At 40.1% G+C, this 18,602-nt stretch overlaps 4 protein-coding genes across 11 annotated transcripts in view; 1 reads left to right on the top strand and 3 right to left on the bottom strand.

The window, feature by feature from the left end:
* Window positions 1-1,087: 1,087 nt before the first annotated feature.
* si:dkey-30c15.13 (uncharacterized protein LOC558731 homolog) lies at window positions 1,088-3,561 on the bottom strand. 2 transcript variants are annotated; one of them, XM_040133600.1, is made up of 7 exons: window positions 3,386-3,561; window positions 3,073-3,234; window positions 2,825-2,935; window positions 2,691-2,747; window positions 2,492-2,602; window positions 2,124-2,270; window positions 1,088-1,855 (listed from the first exon to the last, which is right to left on the bottom strand). In XM_040133600.1, the coding sequence occupies exons 2-7, from the start codon at window positions 3,232-3,234 to the stop codon at window positions 1,802-1,804; spliced, it is 642 nt and encodes a 213-aa protein (XP_039989534.1). In that variant the 5' UTR covers window positions 3,386-3,561; the 3' UTR covers window positions 1,088-1,801. The 2 variants fall into 2 exon arrangements, with proteins under 2 accessions (XP_039989534.1, XP_039989535.1); XM_040133601.1 differs by lacking the exon at window positions 2,691-2,747.
* Window positions 3,562-6,170: 2,609 nt separating this feature from the next.
* Window positions 6,171-11,255, bottom strand: LOC120793396 (B-cadherin-like). The gene is made up of 14 exons (XM_040133423.1): window positions 11,210-11,255; window positions 10,961-11,110; window positions 10,704-10,859; window positions 10,464-10,605; window positions 10,202-10,374; window positions 9,981-10,109; window positions 9,697-9,882; window positions 9,352-9,596; window positions 9,122-9,264; window positions 8,783-9,007; window positions 8,459-8,683; window positions 8,235-8,362; window positions 7,108-7,251; window positions 6,171-6,955 (listed from the first exon to the last, which is right to left on the bottom strand). The coding sequence occupies exons 2-14, from the start codon at window positions 11,096-11,098 to the stop codon at window positions 6,704-6,706; spliced, it is 2,286 nt and encodes a 761-aa protein (XP_039989357.1). The 5' UTR covers window positions 11,099-11,110; window positions 11,210-11,255; the 3' UTR covers window positions 6,171-6,703.
* Window positions 11,256-12,560: 1,305 nt separating this feature from the next.
* On the bottom strand, window positions 12,561-16,557 carry pdp2 (putative pyruvate dehydrogenase phosphatase isoenzyme 2). 7 transcript variants are annotated; one of them, XM_040133830.1, is made up of 10 exons: window positions 16,514-16,557; window positions 16,096-16,157; window positions 15,495-15,627; window positions 15,164-15,379; window positions 14,843-14,962; window positions 14,459-14,745; window positions 14,261-14,366; window positions 13,938-14,174; window positions 13,540-13,839; window positions 12,561-13,376 (listed from the first exon to the last, which is right to left on the bottom strand). In XM_040133830.1, exons 3-10 carry the CDS (start codon window positions 15,573-15,575, stop codon window positions 13,101-13,103), a joined length of 1,623 nt encoding a protein of 540 aa, XP_039989764.1. In that variant the 5' UTR covers window positions 15,576-15,627; window positions 16,096-16,157; window positions 16,514-16,557; the 3' UTR covers window positions 12,561-13,100. The 7 variants fall into 7 exon arrangements, with proteins under 7 accessions (XP_039989764.1, XP_039989762.1, XP_039989767.1 ...); XM_040133828.1 differs by lacking the exon at window positions 16,514-16,557 and adding an exon at window positions 16,401-16,491 and having other exon boundaries at window positions 16,091-16,157; XM_040133833.1 differs by lacking the exon at window positions 16,514-16,557 and adding an exon at window positions 16,401-16,491 and having other exon boundaries at window positions 15,164-15,346; window positions 16,091-16,157.
* Window positions 16,558-16,613: 56 nt separating this feature from the next.
* terb1 (telomere repeat binding bouquet formation protein 1) overlaps window positions 16,614-18,602 on the top strand; it is a 15,498-nt gene continuing 13,509 nt past the window's right edge. Inside the window, exons 1-5 of the mRNA XM_040133835.1 lie at window positions 16,614-17,037; window positions 17,183-17,293; window positions 17,509-17,640; window positions 18,213-18,344; window positions 18,600-18,602. The exon at window positions 18,600-18,602 is cut by the window's right edge and continues 58 nt beyond it. Coding sequence (XP_039989769.1) covers window positions 16,965-17,037; window positions 17,183-17,293; window positions 17,509-17,640; window positions 18,213-18,344; window positions 18,600-18,602 — 451 coding nt within the window. The 5' untranslated portion in view covers window positions 16,614-16,964. The remainder of the gene's footprint in view (window positions 17,038-17,182; window positions 17,294-17,508; window positions 17,641-18,212; window positions 18,345-18,599) is intronic.

Here is an 18,602-nt window from a genome sequence, read left to right as displayed (position 1 = left end):
ACGTCCTGCAGACACACTCAGTCTCTTGTCATCACATCCAGGTCACGGTTACTTCCCTCTTACAAACTGGCCCTTCAACAGAAGGAGAAAGAGGATTTCCTGTGGAGTGAAAAGGAAGATATTTCAAAAATAAAAGCTATTACTCATCCAGCAACAGCAGACCACAAGATTAAACAGCTGCACATAAAGTAGAAATCTAGGCAAGGTATTTTTTTTTTCTACACATTTAAACGTTTTTGATTTGCAAGCCACTAGGTCACAAGGGTTGGTTGTTAACTCAGTTCACACTGAACAATCTTTCTTTGTGTAAATGCAACATGGAACCTTCACTGGCAGGAGATGAAGACACGTTAACAAATGGACTGTGTGTACAATTTAACATGTACACTCACATCATGAAACACTAGCTACACAGGCTTCAAACAAACACTCAGTAGTTGTGATGTTTACCGCATAAAAAAATGGTTTTCTACCAGAGGAATCAATTGTCAGTTTCTTTGAGGACACCAAACCTCATCATCCTGCTTTCTTTTATTCTCCTTCTGTGTCCATTAACTAATGAATCCCATGTTACTCTTTGTACTCTGTGTGTTCCCATAGCAGCTCTCCCACCCAGGCAACAGCTGGAAGCTGTTAGCCAGACATGCCGTGAGAAACTAGCTGCTCTGTGTTTTTTTTTTTTTTCACTCGCACAAGTCTGCTAGCATGTGTGTGCGCTCTATAGGAGTGGTGTATGACCTTGCTTTAGTCTTAATGAAATCCTCCATCATTTAAATACTCAAACACACCACACCCTTCACCGTGTCGGTACACTGTGTAGCCTTGGACATCTATCTTTGTGAGGACCAGCTTGAGTTTTAGGCCTTAAGTGGTTTTCGTTAAGTCCTTTAAGGGTCAGTTTTAAGTCTGTAACTTGGTTTTATGGTTAAGTTTAGAATTAGGTTTAGTCTTACACTGAGGTTAGTGTACTAATGTTAGTGTAAGACGCATTCACAATCTCATTTAGGTCAATAAAAACGTGCTGTGACACCATTACACGAATAGATCAATGGAAGCATCCAGAATTAGACCATTTATTTACACTCAGAAACTATCAGATTAAAACAGTGAATTACACAAAGTGGTTACACTGTGTCTTCTCACGCAACAAGTAGGCACCCATAGTCTGAAGTCAAACAATGTCAACATCCTCTGTTCTTACACTAAAGAGAGGAACTTGATCTGTACATGAAAAACCTCTGGCAATGCTGCCCTCTAGTGTTGACCTGAAAGCCATGACAGCTGTAATCATAGCTTTGTTTTATTAGCAGATCTACACAGACATAGGTTTACTATGGGCTGATACAAATTGATGTGCAGGTCAATTTCCTATGACATGACGATATTCAACAAGAGTTTAGCATGTAAACTTTATTAGCAAATTACATTTTTATAAGTCATTATGATTCTCTATATACACCATTGTCTATTTAACATGTAGTTTATTTTTGTAGCTTTTGAATTTGTTGATGCACTTCTTCATTGTTTGGGTAAGTAAATTACAAGTTTTTGTAAGGAGAGAAGTTATACTGAGTCAGAAGTCAGGCAGCATGACATGATGTTATCACATCTTAAACATTCTCAAATCAGAAGATCAAACACAAGGTCAACAACAGTAACTAGGTTTACAAAAGCTGAGCAAGCAGGAGTGTGTCTACGGAACTTTTTAATGTCCATGTCCCAATGAGCAAGTGGATTTTTCAGAAAAATTGACTCATACATGTCCAGTAAATCTAGAAAAAATATTTTAGATCTTTGAGGTTCACATTCGAAATTCCACTTGTTCCAGTAGAGGTCCGCTTGTTTCATCTGGATCCTGTCCCAAAAAGAGCAAAAAAAAAATCAGACGGCATTGAATCCACCAATCTATGACAATCCAGGCTGAATATTTTGTTTTCTACATTTGGTATTTCTGAAGTATTTTGACGGAACTCAGAGCACAAACCTCCCACAATACAGCACTCCTCACTATTCAAGAAAGGATTCCATTAAACTGGAAATCAGCACAGGAGCCACTTTCATGGTGAGCCAATCTCTCTCCTATGCCCCTGGTTATTCTGTATATCCTATCCTAATATATTTACCTGTGAGAGGCGGCTGTAGGCCTGAATATGGGGAGAACTGTAGCGACGCAAGCCTCTCCAGGACAGGAAGAGTATGTAGACTGATGCCAGAAAACACTGTACAGAAAATGCTATGGAGCTCCCCTTTGCGACGTATGAGCCAGCACGCTGGTGGGGAAAGAAAACAACGGGGGGTGAGTAAGGAAGACAGTTTACGCACAGGTCAGAAAACATTTATTTCCACACAAGTGTAATGTTGAAACAAGCTGTTCATAGCAGTTAGAAATTTGCTGTCCAGAGGTATTGGTGGATCTCGAACAGAATGATGTTAATACAATTTCCATGCTATGAGTGAATGTAAAAATTATCCAAACAAATTGCAGAATTACCTGTTGATATGTGTTGAGTGCAACGGGGTGTGTAGACCTCAGACTGTTGGCCAGGAGAGCAGAAAATCCAAATACTAGACTGAAGAGGTTCAGACTCATCAGGGTGATGATCTATTAGTTGTTGATACAAAATCAAGTGAGGCAGTTGATAACATAGGCCAAAAGGGTTACATAAGAAATTATCAAACAAAGAACTTACTTTTAATTTATTAGCTTTTCTCTGAACCTCCATTGCCAGACACCCAGCAGCCACATACTGTAACACCACAAACAGTTACGACCCGGCATTTGACTCTGTTTCGGTCTAAACAATTTTGCACTGAGTCGACTTACGAACAGGCTTGGCCAGACTGGTGTTGTCATGGAGACAGAGCATTTGTAGCTCACACATGCATGGGTGACGGTGGTTAGTACGCAAGCTAAAGCACTGAGAACTTGAACCACCTGAAGGGGAAACACAGAGCATGGAGCAGACAGATTATCAATAATAATAAACACACACAGCTTTTAAAACAGAGTTTAAAAGCTGATACACTATATTAAGCAATGGTTTGGACAAGGACAAGAACATAGCATCTCACCCCAGTGACTACAAGTCTGGTTTTAACCACAGTGCCGAACCAACGATGAAGCCTGATATTGTCCAGCTCCTGATGATTGGTAACCTGGGTCTGAAGGCGGGTTGGGGGTGTCTCCTTAAAAAACACATGGTACAGCCCCTCCTGAAACATGTTCTGCGTCATCTGTTGTGGGAAAAAAAAAAGCTAACTTGTAGGAAAACAGAATGGATTTTGAAACAACCTAACCTATGTATTACTTCAACATACAAATAATGGTCCACACACACCTTTGATTCAGACTTCACACTTGATTTCAGTCTACGTGACCACTTACCTTCCCGAAATGTCGTGAAGCTTCTACTCATTTATCCATAGGCCCTCATATCAACAAAAATGTCATCTAACTAAAATAAGAAACATTTAAACAGATTTTTCTCACTGCTGCTGTCACTCTTCAGTGTAGCACAGTATATCCAGAGAGTAAAAGTTCACTTGAGTTGGTTGATAGTGAATGGTTAAAGTTCACTCTTCAGGAAGTTGTTCAGCGAAAACATTGTTCATGACTAAAGAGCTTATCAGCTTGACAAAGCTTACTGTGGTATCAGACGACTGGTTTCATTTGTAGAGTACAATTTGTGTCCTAACTCCATTACCCATTCTCACAGATAAACGTAACACTCATCCTGCACCCTACCCCTTACATTCATGTAGTACAAGAACCAAAATACACACTTGCTTATATGATAACACAAACCAAGTGTACAAATAAAAAACAATTTTAACTGTGGAGTTAAAACATACTCAAAAAGTTTTTAAAAATCAAATAAAATGATATTAAAAGGCATAATGATAAAATATGACAAATAAAAGCAAGGGAACACAAAATAATGTTAAAACCCAGGACAAAATGTTAAGACATCATATAAAAGCAAGTTTAAAAAAACAGGATTACAAATATGAAAGAAAAAGCCTGGACTCTTGAGAAAAGTCTTAATGTTGTAATGTAATTTCAATGTTATTAAGAATGTCCTTCACTGTCCTGAGACCATCAGAGTCATTCACGTTTAAAGGTACAGTATAAAGGATCAGTGTCTCATTTACTTATGTAGCAACAGAAAGACATATTGTACTCACAGATAATATGATCAATTGGGATAATAAAAAATGAAAATAGGAGAGGACGTATGATTGAGCCTTGAGGAACAAGGATACAGGATAAATACTGATCAAAAAAAGAGTAGTATGCTCAGTAGTCACTGATAATGTTTTATGTGAGAAAGTTGAGTCGGATCATTGTGCAGCAGGCAGCCTACACACAAATCCATGTTTTTTACAAAACAATGGTATCACTGCATCATTCTAGGTTTATTTTTCTTATAATGTCCCTAGAAATACAGACGTGGAGTCTAATGTTAGTGCCCTGCAACTGTGAGCTCCACCACAGGCCTGCTATAAACACAGTGCTCAAATCCATCACTTTGAATATAATCCACTCTTACATGTAGTTACATTTAGCAAGTAAACCATAACTTGGAATTCAAGTTTTGTTGTTTACTTTTATTTGTGCAATTAGGCTTTGGCATAAAGGCAGTGCAAGAATAATATAACATCATGGAGACAATCATATGTGGAACATTTGATATAAAGTAAGCTTGGGATATCCATACGACTAAATATTATTTAGTTTGTAAATGTCATTGTTTACCCGCAGATTCCAGCAACAGACAAGTGCACTAAACATGCCAGGAAAGCATTTCAGACCACAACTGAGCTGGAGGTCAGACAGTCGGGCAGAGATTCAGGAGTTGATGGAACTGAGCAGATCCGCCACGGAGTGAATACTTTCATAACTAAACACCTTGAGAGAGTCACGCGGAGGAACTGCATGCTGTCTGCAGAACACAGAAAAGGGGAAACTAAGGTCACACTAATGAGCACAAACATATAAAGTTATATAACACCAACAAATATGAAATAAATATCTGTCTGGTACATACTGTTAATCTTCATAAAATCATTTACATACCAAAGATACTGTATTCTAGGAAACATAGACCTGATGTTTAAATCGTAACATCATTCACATCCTTAATAAGTTTGTCAATCTCCTCATTGTCTTGGAGTTGCAGTCAGTAGGAAACAAATCAGTCAAGAAGACCTCAGGATAGCTGTCAAGCCCTCTGTGGAGCTCAGGTAATACTCCTGAAGAAAAAAAGACAAAACAAACTTGAAAATTTTTTTCTCTGACTTTGGCCTGACTCACTACGTGCACCTGTACCAAATTTGGTCTCATTTACCTGTTGCTATTTGTCTGATAAAAAAAAACATATCAGGTAAAACTAGGGCAAAAATAATTTTAGTGCCATATGTGATGAGTATTTGAATCAACTGCCAACTCCTTTTCTTTCTCTGTCACTTTACTTTACGCAGATAATTTAGATCAGTTTTTTGAAAGCAATTGGAGACGGCCTAGTGCCTAGTGTGCAATCCTTGTATAGCATGTCAACAGACCCGCAATGTCTCAACGAAAAGATGCCACTTTACATTTCAGTCTTTGGTTTTAATATTTATTTGTTCTGCATTCATCAGGTGTGTCATAGAGAGCAGGACATCTTCAAATGCAGCAGTGGCTGTTTAAAATGATGGACTGACATGGGAAAGGTAGTTTGTTATTTATTGTCACTGGGTATGTATACTATTAGTAAGCTTCCTTGAAGCTCCACAGTAAATGGGCCAGCATGACCAGGTCCATCTGGGTCGGCTATATCCAGCTGGACAGAAACAGGGTTATGGTTTGTTGGTTATGGTAAGATGTCATTTCTCTGCTTAATCAGAGGAGCATTGTCATTCACATCAAGCTGTAGAACAAGCTGTAGCATCAGAGAGCTGCTCAACAACTACATAGCCTTACCAAACAAATAAATAGCACAAGAACCAAAATACAAATTGTTCTATATACTAATAAAATGATAAAATGAACTAATAAAATGAACTATATTTGCAAATAAAACAAATAAAAACAAACTTTATTTGATAAGCACAATTTTAACAATTTTTAATCAAGTTAAAAACAAGTAGAAAAAAAGGGAAATTACATTAAAAACACAGGATAAGGTGAGGGTACATACATACCAAAGATACTGTATCTACTGCATCACTGTATCTTATCTTTGACATCATGTCTTCACAGATGATCAGGTGGAGATGTTGGTGCCGTGCCAGTGCAGTGAACTGCCAACTCCTCATGCTGTCCAAACTCACTTTTTCAAATATTTCTCACCTTTACATTTACTTAAATCAGCTTTTAAAAAATCCATGAATTAGAAATCCGCTAGCTCTTGTGATTAAAGGTGTCGCTCAATACAGAGTAAATGATGTTTACTTTTATTTGTCCAGTGAGGTTTTGGCATGAAACAAGTGAAACAATTTTCCTAACACGACATCATCACAGTAAGCTCAGGACACACATACTGTTAAAATATTATTTAGTTTGTACATTTCATTATTTACCCACAGATTCCAGAAACAACCTATTGTAATAAACAAACCAGGAAAGCTAAGAATGACGCATGAACAGAGAGTGCGCTCCACTCTGAGGAACTTGGGCAGACAGACACAAATTACAAAGGTTCTTTAAATACACATGGGCATGTCAGACCCATTCTGTTTTTCCCGGCAATGTTTCTGTGTCTTTGTCCTCCTCGATCCCACCTGTGTACATGTCAGCCAACCTGTTGAAAAGTGGCCCCCAGTGGGCCAGGCTCTGGTAGTCCTGATCCTCATCCGAGTCTGAGGAGTTGATGGAATCGAGTGAACCTGCCTCAGAGCCAACACCTTCATAGTCAAACACCAGGAGAGAGTCATAAGGAGGAGCTGTGGGGTCACTGTCTGCAGCACGCAAGTTCTAGAGAGGAAATCAAGGAAACAGCTTATAGAATTGCAGCACTTATAAACATTCAGTAAATATTGTACTCATACAAACTGCAGATCTTGATGCACTTATACAACAAAGATACAAACTATACGTCTAATATATCAGTTTTTAATATCACTCACATCTTCAATGAATTTGCCAATCTCCTCATTGGCTTGGAGTTGTAGGCGGTAGCATGGGCGGCTCTGGACAGTAGGAGACACATCAGTGCAAAGGACCTCAGGACAGTTATCCAGCCCTCTGTGAAGCTGGCTCAGGTCATACTCCTCAAGAAAAAAAGAGGAAACAGACGTTCAATCATTTGTCAAAATGCTGATGAAAATTTCTAAAAACGTAGAGCAGCCTCAACAAAAGGAACCTGAAACTTTGGCATGACTCAGGGTTTAAGTATGTCGGGAAGGGGTTGTGAAATGAAATAATTATCTTTACTTGTGTGTGTGTGTGTGTGTGTGTGTGTGTGTGTGTGTGTGTGTGTGTGTGTGTGTGTGTGTGTGTGTGTGTGTGTGTGTGTGTGTCACAGTTTCACCTCAGTTAATCCCGAATCCCTCTGTTTTACTGTAATGGTTGTTCCCCTTCCACCCACCAGTTGCCCTTAGTCAGCCTCCAACCTCTCCCAGTCATCGGGTCAACCACTCCCACACATTCAGCCAACATTTATCCCTCTACTAACCTGTCTCTATCGCCATGCTGCTGTTGCTAGCCAGCTATTTCACTCTAGTCTGACTGCCTTAGTTTTCATGACTCTCAAGCTTTAGGACCACCTTCTGCCTATCTCTGTGTTGAACCTGCGTACTTTTTTCCTGAAGACTGTTGGCCTGAATTAGACCACCTAGGTTGTTTTATCCTCTACAGATGTGCCTTTTAAGTCCAATTGTCTGAGCCTGCAACCAGAAGTGTTACCGTGTGACTAGACTGTGCTCACCATGTGCATCTTTAACAAATATGGCTCTTTCACACGGGGCTCTTAAAAAAATTACATCAGGTAAAACTAGTCTAGGTCAAAATGATTTAAGTTAAGTGTTTAACACGAATACAAAGTAAGACCCCTTACCACTTCCAACCCTGTCACTTTTGTACAGAAAAAAAGAGTTCTATTAGCAAATGTAGGCAGACACCTGACAAAACAGATGTCCTGTAATAACAATTACATTAAAGACCGCATCCTGAAAAATAATTCTCAACAATTACAGCAACAATTTCCATCTAGTGCCATAAATTTCTCTTCCTCTCTCCCCCTTCTTGCTCCTACCTGGTCTTCTTCACCTCCTCCCTCTTCATCATAGTGAAAGATGTTGTCTCTGGGTACGTCTTCAAGAAGAGGGTCATCCTTCTCTGACCTCCACCCCTTTCTCAACAACAGAAGCAGCAGAAGCAGCACTGTGGTCAAAAGACAAATCTGAGTGACTAAAGACAGAAAACTGAATCCAAACAAATTCAGGGACATGGGACGAATAAGAAAGAGCTGCTACGTACACAGGACACCAAAAACTGCCCCCAGAACTGAGGTTGCCAGAGAGGAAATGTGCAGACGAGGGTCAGAATGGGAGATAAAGCAGGTGGAAACAGCCCCTTGACATTGGCACACCTCTACATCCAGTGTGCTGTCTTGGTAGAGCGTGCCAACATCATAGATACGCATGAGCACATAATAGTCCCCAGGTGACAACTCCCGTTTGGGGGCCAGGGTTGCCACATTGCCTGCAAGTGGCAAAAGATGCATAGTTAACACTACAGGAGTCAAATCACAACTACTACATCTTATCATTGGGTATGTATACTGTTAGTGAGCTCTCTTGCTTGTGGAATTGGTGCTAATAGTCCAGTTGATCCTGTGCTCTCCGTGAAGCTCCACGGTAAATGGTCCAGCATGACCTGGTCCATCTAGGTCCACTATATCCAGCAGGGCAGGAAAAGGGTCCTTATTGCATAGACTAGCTTTCCTCTGCTTGATCACAGGACGATGGTCATTCACATCCAATAAACTCACAACCAGAGTACCTGTTCCTGTAGCTGAGACTGTATCTGGAAGCACGAAAAGAGAAGGACACAGCAGGGTTATTGTTCAGTCAGCTATAAAAATTAGTTGAGGGGAAAGAAGGCTGTGACTGTTTTGCGAGAACGAAAGAATAACTTTACCATTGTCGTAACCCAAAATTAGGACTGTGTATTTGCTGTCTTTGACATAGTGGGATTCTCTGTCCATGCTGCTTTTAACTTTGACTGACCCTGTGTCTTTCTCAATACTCAGCCACCTGGCAGTGTCATTGTGCAGTTTATATCTGGAAGCAAGAGAAACAACCTCATTACAACAGCGTATGAGCATAAAAACAAACAACATACACGTGTCAACATGTAAACAGCATTACCTAACACTCTGTTTCCTGGCTGTGTCGGGATCCTTAGCTCTAAGGTCGGCCACAGAACTCCCTATCTTCACATCCTCTGAGACGCTGACATGGATCTCCGCTGGAGTGAAAACAGGAGGCTCATTCTTGTCCTCAACGGTTACGGTGACCGTGGCTGTCGATGTAGACACCGGCCCAGAAAACGGCACCTCGTTTGTCACCACCACCAGCAGAGTAAAGACGGGAGTGCTCTCAAAATCCAGCTCCTTGGAAGTGGTGGACAGGAAGGGAACAAGTATGATGTACCCAGTGCACTGAGTAAATCAACAAATACATATTAATAAAAGTGGATTGATGTATTCTGACCGTGGCTGTTTTGAGGATTCCCTCCATTTTATTGGAGCCTGTGGTGATGTCGAAGTCTCCCCCCTTGTTGCCTTTGATTATTGAATATTTAGTGTTGGCATTTGGAGATCCTAACTCATCCTTATCAGTGACCTTTAGCCTTACTACCTCCACTCCAACCTCATTCTCAGGGACCGATGTGGATATCTGGGGGAAAAGCAAGAAAAAGATGCTAAATGCAGATTAAGTACAGATTAGATTTATTCAAACATCATTATGAAGTATTTGGGCTTTTTCAAACTCACAGATGTGACGGTGAATTGTGGAGCATTATCGTTGCTGTCTGTAATGCTAACGATAACAATGCAGGTGGTCGTTAGCCCCTCCCCCTCCATATCAGCAGCTTCAATGGTCAGCTTGTACTCTGGGAGAGTCTAACACAGGGAAGTGAGTTGCAATGGAAATGAGGGATGAGAAAGTCTTGGAAAGAGCAGAGTCGTGTTAACACTGTATATGATTACTTTACCTCTCTGTCCAGTCCACCTGTTGCCACACTGATCGTTCCACTTACTGGGTTTATGGTAAAAATATCCCCTGTGGGCATTTGAGGCATCTGAGCCTTAATCCGATATCTAACTATTGCATTGTTTGTCTGGGGGTCATCTTTATCCATCGCTGTTACCTTTATGACAAGGTCATCTGTTGAATACAATACAAAAGTGACTTGAAATTCGTATTTTAGGACGTAAAGATTAGAGGACTCCAGCTTTTATCTTTTTTTTTCTCACCAACTTCAGCACTTTCGCTCACTCTGCCGTAGAAAGGGTTCTGAGTGAATTGTGGCGCATTGTCATTCTGGTCAATGACGTTGATAATTAGCTCCATGGGCTCCTCAGCCTTAATGCCCTCATTCATTGCATGGGCCCACAGCTGTAACACACACCACATATATTCTAATAACAGTACTCATGCATAAGGATTAAGACATACTGTAGTTGAGACTGAGGTTATGCTTTATTTCAGCTCACACTGTAGTTGGCCATCTTCTCCCTGTCCAGTGGCTGGGTCACGTACAGCACCCCGGATCGCCGATCAATAGTAAAAACACCCACAGGGGGCTGATCAACCCCTGGTCCGGTGATCCTGTAGGTTATCGCCACCTTTCCCTCATTGCTAGACTTAATCTAAAGCACAGTAATAAAGATATTTCAGTCAAGAATGCTTAATAAATTTAGTGCAAAATGCATTGAAAACTATTTAATTCATTTATTGCTGCTGCAGTTACCTTCACCATGACTTTTGGATATGGACCCCTGTCATTTTCTGGAAAGTTAATTGCTGGAATAACCCACTCCCTCTTCACGCGTTTCAAACTGCCAGGCACATGTGGAAACTCAATGGTGGAGAGTTGCTGGAGGACCATGTCAGAGTTCTTCTGTTTGAATCAGGATGCAGGAATCAGGATGTCAGGTCAGATACTTACTTGTAATCTGATAAAGCAAGTTTGAGATTACAACATGACCTCTAAACTTACCTCAAGAGACTTGTTTCTTGGGTTTTCATTATTAGAGCAGTTGTTTCTGTTGTTAATGCAGCGTGACTGGATCCCTGCTGCCGCCAAGCACTGAGGAACATTAGACATTAGACAATTGTAATATATCTTAACATACAGTAACATATTTTTTTTTACACTACTTATAATAATAATGTAATAATAATGACATAATGGGAGCAACAGGTGTAGGAAGGCGTATATATTTTTTTATATTTAGATTAGAGTATTAAATAATAATGAACACAGACACACAAACACATATGCATACATATACGTACTGTACATACACACGTAAAATAGAAAAATACAAAATAAACATATGATTTTACTTTACTGAAAAGAAAAACATTGAGAGACATTCACAACACAAAAAAAGATTTTAAAAATTAAATTAAGACAAAAAAAAATATATAGTGAAAAACATGAACCAATAAATTAACATAAATACAATATACAGTTGGGCTGAATACGAAGTAAAGTAAAGTAGTAAAACAAAGTAAAGTAAAGTAAAATTAAAACAAAAAAATGAAACTGACCTTGCTACTGCTGTGTCAAACACTCACCTGGACTTGGCACAGCAAAAAGAGCGCCCTTAAAGTTGTGCTATTCCCCATCTCCTTCAGTATAGAGACTCCACTGTCACTGGACTGATCCTCTGGAGTGGATCTGGTGCTTTGTTGTCACTCTGCCACCTTCAGAGTTCCTAAGTCAGTATAATTAAATAATCCTTTTCCAGTCCTATATACTGTCACCATGTCAAGTATTCATTCTTTAAACTGCCTGTGGTTACAGTGACCACATTTACTCTACTTTGCTCCTATTGATGCTGAGTAGTTGTTTGATTTTATCAGTGAGAGGCCGGTGAAAGACAAAGAAGCTAGAGGTGACAAGAGGCACCGTCAGACATGCAGGTGTGTGTTTATGCAGGTGACGCTTTCCCCTCTCACCTTTCAAAAAAAATGATGTTTCTGTGACATGAATTTATAACCTCTAAAATTCTAAATGAGGTAGTTGAAATGAGGAACTACAAAAAACTATGCTTTACAAACAGCATGCATAAAAACATAAAACCTCACTTTTGTGAATTTGTTTTCAGGATAATTGCACGTTAGCACATGCACATGTTTACAAAACACTTGAGGATCAGATTGTCTCCCATGACACTCAACAACCAATACATTAGCAGTTTATTGTGAAAACTATTTCCCACACAGCCACAACGTCTGACATCACATTCTCTACATTTTGCAAAGGGTAAGTAGGCCTCTGTATTTCATCACTTTTTATTCCAAATGTCTTTGTGATTAAAAAACACACAAGCAAATCAAAATGATTTTTCAATTGTTTAATATCACGCATTTGCACCTTTCTTCCAGTGAGTTGAGTGTCGAGTTAAATACATCTAAAAATCCCATTAAAGACAATTCATTTATACAAAATTAAAAGTATACTTCACAGCTTACATAGAGGTAAAGTAACAGGAAAAAGTCAAAGATGGGATGTCTAAATCAAACTGCAAAACAAATAAACAAAAATACAGACAAGGAAAAAAGTGGGTGTGTACATTATTCTGTAGCCTTGTATTTACACTTTTGACATGTAACTTAGATGTCTGTAAAATGACCATCATGAATACACTGAAGGACCAAAAGTTATGCAGTTATGAATATGTAACCTGTGTTAAGTCTATGGAACACTGATTTTTTAAATTTTTTTAAAGTGCCTGTACACAATACAACGCTGAAACTGTTCCTTCAATTAAAAATGTTTACAAATCAATTTATGTAACAGGTTGTAATGATTACCATTTGTATCCCAAAAGATGTTTTATCTCTGTCCAGCCCTGTTTAAAAACAAAAAAAAAGTTCTATTAGATGTGGTGAGGTCCAGCCAGGTCAGAGTTCAGATATACAACGGTAGCTGTGATATCGTCCCTGTACATTCGAGCCAGGTCCTCTGGCAGAGCAAGCATAGAGGCCAGTCTCTCCTGGCATAGTTCTCCATACTCCCCTGTGCCAAGAGCATGTCTGATGAGGTGTGTGGCAGCATTGGTGTCTAGGGCAGGGGTGGCACGGGCCCGGCGTTTCAGTAAGAGTTCATGCATCTGACCCAATTTCAGCTGCCTCTCAGATGCAGAAACTGGAGCCTGGGAAAAAATAAAGGACAGTTAGAAACCATTTTTACAGGATCAGTTGACATGATTTAAAAAAAAAAAAAAAAACAAGAAAACTTCGAGTGGTTTATACAAAAGTTGTGTGCTGTGAATCAGGGGATTAATAATACACGTCACTTTCACTCCGCACACAAACCTGTCGGTGAATCCCACTCAGATGCTCTCCAACCTGTCGTACAGCCTCCTCGTTACCTAGTTCATCCCATAGCCCATCGGTGCCAAGAATCAAGAAGCAGTCCTGAGGTCTGAGCTTGTGATATGTTATCTCGGGTGTCACATCCAGGTAGGGTGGAGTTAGGTAGTTAGGTGGAGTGTACTGGTAGAGGTTGAGAGAGTCGAGATCCACTCCAGATTCCAGGCTGGCTAAAATGCTCTGCTGCAACTCACAGCTCCACTTGAATCTCACGTCACCAAACGCACGCAAGGGCATCAAAACCTGACAGCACGATAAAAATTTAGGACCAGTGACTTTTTTCCTCAAATGTAACTGTCAACTCATTGTACAGTGCCTGTTAAGTCATTAAAACTTCTCACCCCGAGCAGTCTGTCATCTGCAACCACCGTGTCTCTCTCTGAGGGTGGGTGCTGGGCTTTGATTCGCTCCACCTCAGCCTGGTTCTGTGAGTTATGATCCCGCGATAGGGGTAAAGCGCTCCATGAACCGTCCTCCTCCCGCACCCCCAACACTGCTCGGCAGTCACCAGCATTCGCCACATGGATCCCATCTGTGCCAATATGAGCCACACAGGCAGTGCAACCAGCAAACGCCACCTGAACAGATGATGATGATGCATGTGTATCAACACTGTGTGAACTTCAACACACTGAAGCAGCAAATAAAAGGTTTATCTTATCACCTGGATGGCTGTGCTTTTCATCAGGTCACTGGAAAGAGGGACTTGAGCCTCCAAGGAGATGTCAGCATCGAGCCGTTTGAAAGCACAATCCAGAGCCTCCAGAGGGCTAAAAGAAAAGGGAGGTGAAGGAAGCATGTAAAATAAAAACCAATTACATAGATATACAGTATATGAATATGGACATACATGCATACTTACGCCATGCCTTCGCCATGTTCCTCACTGTCCAGTAATTCCTGCCAGAAAACTCTGAGGTGGTCGATGTAGAGAGAAGCAGATTCACGATAGTTGAAGTCTGCATGGTGTTTGTACCATTGCAAGATGGGAAGAACAGGTCTGCCATGCTCCATGCATCTCTCAAGCTCCTCCAGACTCTGCTGTGGCATCATTGCGACTGCTATGTAGTACAGCAGTCGCTCACTGACAGCCTGGGCACAAGCCCAACCCCCATGGCCATCAAATACTCCGAAGAGCATGCCCTTCGACTAGAGAAGATAGAAAAACTGCATTAAATTTGACAAAAAGGGGGGGGGAAAAAAAGTAGGGAGGTTGATGTACAGACAGAGGGGAGAAGATACATACCTGTAAGCAGGTGGCTGCACTGCGACGGTCCTCATTAGGTGTGTTAGCAGCTAGCTGGTTACTCTCAAACTTTCTCACAGTATTGAGTCCCCTGCCATCAAACTCTGGCACTCTCACAATCTGAAACCGACAAGGACATAAACATAGATGTACAGGATTAGTTGTTATTTGTGTATACTGATTAATCTGTAGCAAAAAACAAGCTTTTTCGCCCTGCTCCTACCTGAATAAAATGTTTACCTACTGTAGGTTTTCATATCCAACATGTCTCTTTTGATAGTTCTTCCTCATGCTGAGGAGAGACACTGTGATATGAATTACCTGCTCATTAGATCGCAGAATACTGTTGATTTGGACCCGGCTGAGCTGGAAGTATAGATCCTGACGAGTTGAGAGGTGTCGCCCTTTTAGAGACCCATTTCCTGACTCTTCACCACTGAAGCACAAGTAGTCTGATCTGAAGGTACCCCAGGATGAGAATTGACATAGGTGGGCTGGTCGAGGCTGACAAGAGAGAAATGCAACAAGGTGGCCACACTGAATGAAAAAAACAAATAGTGGTGACAACATTAGAATATGATATACCGTAAATGACGCTGAATATAAAAATATAATAGTCTGAGTTAAGCACAAAGTCAATCAGGATACAAACCTGGAACGGTGCAGAAGAAGAAAATGTCAGTGTGTACCTTGAAGCTCTTTGAAGGATGCTGGCGTAAACACGACCAGACATATCTAATGCAGTGCTGTCGGCAGGGTGTTGCGCAGCTCAATCACCCTGATGTCTATTTCAAGCGAAAAGGAAAATTAAAAAGGCTATGGTCATACCAGCGCGATTCCTGTGAAGATCAAGGAACTACCGTAATTAGATGGCAAACTAGATGCTGTGTTAGCCGTCTTCAAATTAACAACATCATCAACGTGCTGTAACGTCACGCCATTACTACGAAGCATTGCCTCTCCATATGAAATTTCTGTAGCTTTAATAGGCGCCAGCTAGCTACATAACACCGAGTTGACAGCACATAAAACGTGCGGTTAGCTTGCCAGCTGGCTAGCTAGACTATGGCTCCGCTAACGTTTAACACATTACCTACTTACTTTACAGCAAAACTTGTACGTGAGTAAACGTGTACACGCAGATTGTTGTGGCACAGATATTTAGTACATGAATAAACACATAATTAATCAAATTAATACAAAATTAGTAAAAATACGAATGAATCATAGTAGATCGACAAGCACCACCTTACCACGCAACGGCGACGTGCAACAACGTCTGACGTCGCCATTACACGCGCTGTTGTAGTTCTTACTGGTTGGAGGAGGAAAGAAAAATGTGAGAAAAAGATTGTAGGAACACATTTAAATAAACGATTTTTGACATTAAGTCATGAAAATCAGTGGTCCAAGTTGTAATTTTAGAAATAATTGAGTTTTTGTTTGTTTGTTAGCTGGATATATGGGGAATATTGCTCGTTTTGCATCTATCATTGTAACTAACTATACAAAAGATTGGGCGTAAAGCCCCCCCTTCCTCCCACAAGTAGCAAATTACAATCATGTAGGCTCCGTGACTTTTTTCCTGCTACATTTCTGCTGAATCAATGTGTATAATCAGACACACATACTATTTAAAGTTAACCATTCTTTAATACAAGATAGGCACACCTGTAAAATTTCCTGGCGTCCATTCACCTCTATTTGCAAGTAAAAGGCCACACCCTGTTTGTTTCTATGGTAACTTAAAGTGCCGAAGTTCCATCGCCAACGGTAATGATTCCTGGAAGACAAACGCAACAGCTAACCTTGGCTAAAGTTAATGTTTTGTCATTTTAACTTACTCTGAACTTTGTTCAATGGGAGTTGGTGCTCCTGAAGCTAAAGCTTGGACATTACCTTGAAGAAAAATTGCACTTTGAAAAAGCGGAAGGTTTAGCCGAAGTAAACATTAGCTTGATTTTTTTTTTTTAAGTATTGTTAGCTAGGTAGCTAATTCAAAAATAAGCAGTTCATTAGCACAAAATAACGCTAGATCTGCCGGAAGTGAGGAATGAGAGATCATATTCTTGTAATATTAAGTTAGCCATACTGTAACTTGGGCGACATTTAATTTTTGTTCATGGCTTTAAAAACACTGAGTCATTTTAAAAGTGAAATGGATAACACAGGGGCTGGCAGCAACAGTCGTAATTGTAAGTGACATTGTTGCTTACTCCACCTTTGCACATTTTATTTATGTTTGTAAATGGACGTAGCCAATGTAACATTATACAGTACATTTACAAATGAATGTATGTCTGGTTAACAAGGCCCAATCGTTCATCGTTCTGCTTTCAGCCATAAAGACAGATCTCAGCTTGCTGCTTGAGTGTCTGAAGTTTCAGATGAAATGTCCTGATTTACAGAAACAAGCTCTTCTCACCATTCACTCAATCTGTGAAAAGAGAGGTAATAGTGAACCATTAATGACAGAAATATACCGTGTATTTGCCCCTAACCATTTAATAGGCACACTAATCATATCCTACAGACCCATCAGTCAGTTAGATTTGTTGTTTGGTGAATAATCATTGAAGTTAATGATGCATTTACATAATCAGCATAAAATCTTGACATGATACTATTCAGCTAACTTTTTTCATTTTAAATTTTCATTATTTCAGAGGACAATGTGGACCTGCTGAGAGAAATGGGAGGTGTTGCATTTGTGTATAACCTCTCCAAATCCAGTATTGTTCATTCAGATGTTAAGGAGACTGCACTCTTTACGCTTGGCACGCTGGCAGAGGCCAATGGTAGGCATGTGTATGTGATAGTTGCAAAATCACAATTCAGGATTGCATCTTGTGAAGGATGCAGTCCAAGAAATTGTGTCCTTTGCAGCACTTGAAGCCTAATATGAATGTACACATCGTCCCCACATGAGACGGTACAGCCTCCCAGGGACAAAAACTATGGATCCATTTGGGTAATATTTGTCAGCTTGTAAAGCTGAAAATTTAAAGGGTTAACAAGCAGGAAAGTGCCCTTAAACAGCGGAAAAGTGGTAAACAACTACTGAAACAAATAATAGGTTACTTGGTAACTCTGTTCTATGTTAATGTTAATATTTTCCATTTATCTGTAGATTGTGGGAAACTAAAAGCGACAAACACAGGGCAGCATTGTCGCCAGATTATTTGAAATTTGGGCATCAGAGGCTTTAGTCCTGAATTGAGAGGCAGCATACATGTATTGTGTTTAAAAATTTTACGACAAGCCTCTGTAGTGTCATATGAGACCTGTATTGGTTTTAATGTGGTATTTTCAAATGTAAGTCATTTGTTTTACATATTGGTAATATACTATTTTTCTTTCCTTCTGGTAGTTTATTGCAAGAATTCCCTGTGCAGAAAGGAGACATTTGCAGACCTCGCTGGCTGGTTAATGAAAGAAGACATTCCGGTGACACAGAAGAGAGTGTCTGTCTATTTGCTGTCTGTGTTGGTAGCCAACAACAGTAAGATCAAGGCTCCTCAGCTGACATAATGAATTAAAGCTACAGGATTGGCTGTCTATTTGATGTTCACTTTTTTCTCTAACTCTACACAACATTTTCTTTGGTTAAGTTTCAAGCTCATGAAAAGAATTTCATATATGTGGGACAGAATGTAGTGGGGAAAAAAGTATATTTGATACAAGATCCTGAGAGTATGATGATATAACTTTTGTTACACAGACCTTGTAGTCCTTGTGTGTCTGTGTGATATTGCAGAAA

Source organism: Xiphias gladius, chromosome 8 (assembly GCF_016859285.1).
Source record: "Xiphias gladius isolate SHS-SW01 ecotype Sanya breed wild chromosome 8, ASM1685928v1, whole genome shotgun sequence".
NCBI classification, from domain to species: Eukaryota; Metazoa; Chordata; class Actinopteri; order Istiophoriformes; family Xiphiidae; genus Xiphias; species Xiphias gladius.
Note: the sequence above shows the minus strand (reverse complement) of the source record. Positions and strands in the feature narration are given on the sequence as shown.

What these genes read in the sequence shown, in the direction of transcription:
- pdp2 (XM_040133830.1), bottom strand. Translation starts at nt 15,575, where the DNA reads ATGTCTGGTCGTGTTTACGCCAGCATCCTTCAAAGAGCTTCAAGGTAC. An exon ending in GAACATGGCGAAGGCATGGC is followed by an intron (nt 14,367 to 14,458) that starts GTAAGTATGCAT and finishes CTTTTCTTTTAG; the next exon opens with CCCTCTGGAGGCTCTGGATT. An exon ending in CAGATGACAGACTGCTCGGG is followed by an intron (nt 13,840 to 13,937) that starts GTGAGAAGTTTT and finishes TCGTGCTGTCAG; the next exon opens with GTTTTGATGCCCTTGCGTGC.
- si:dkey-30c15.13 (XM_040133600.1), bottom strand. Translation starts at nt 3,234, where the DNA reads ATGACGCAGAACATGTTTCAGGAGGGGCTGTACCATGTGTTTTTTAAG. An exon ending in CAGTCTGGCCAAGCCTGTTC is followed by an intron (nt 2,748 to 2,824) that starts GTAAGTCGACTC and finishes GTGGTGTTACAG; the next exon opens with TATGTGGCTGCTGGGTGTCT. An exon ending in CCTACAGCCGCCTCTCACAG is followed by an intron (nt 1,856 to 2,123) that starts GTAAATATATTA and finishes TTTTTGGGACAG; the next exon opens with GATCCAGATGAAACAAGCGG.
- LOC120793396 (XM_040133423.1), bottom strand. Translation starts at nt 11,098, where the DNA reads ATGGTCCTCCAGCAACTCTCCACCATTGAGTTTCCACATGTGCCTGGC. An exon ending in ATCCAAAAGTCATGGTGAAG is followed by an intron (nt 10,860 to 10,960) that starts GTAACTGCAGCA and finishes ACTGTGCTTTAG; the next exon opens with ATTAAGTCTAGCAATGAGGG. An exon ending in CAGGTGGACTGGACAGAGAG is followed by an intron (nt 10,110 to 10,201) that starts GTAAAGTAATCA and finishes TCCCTGTGTTAG; the next exon opens with ACTCTCCCAGAGTACAAGCT.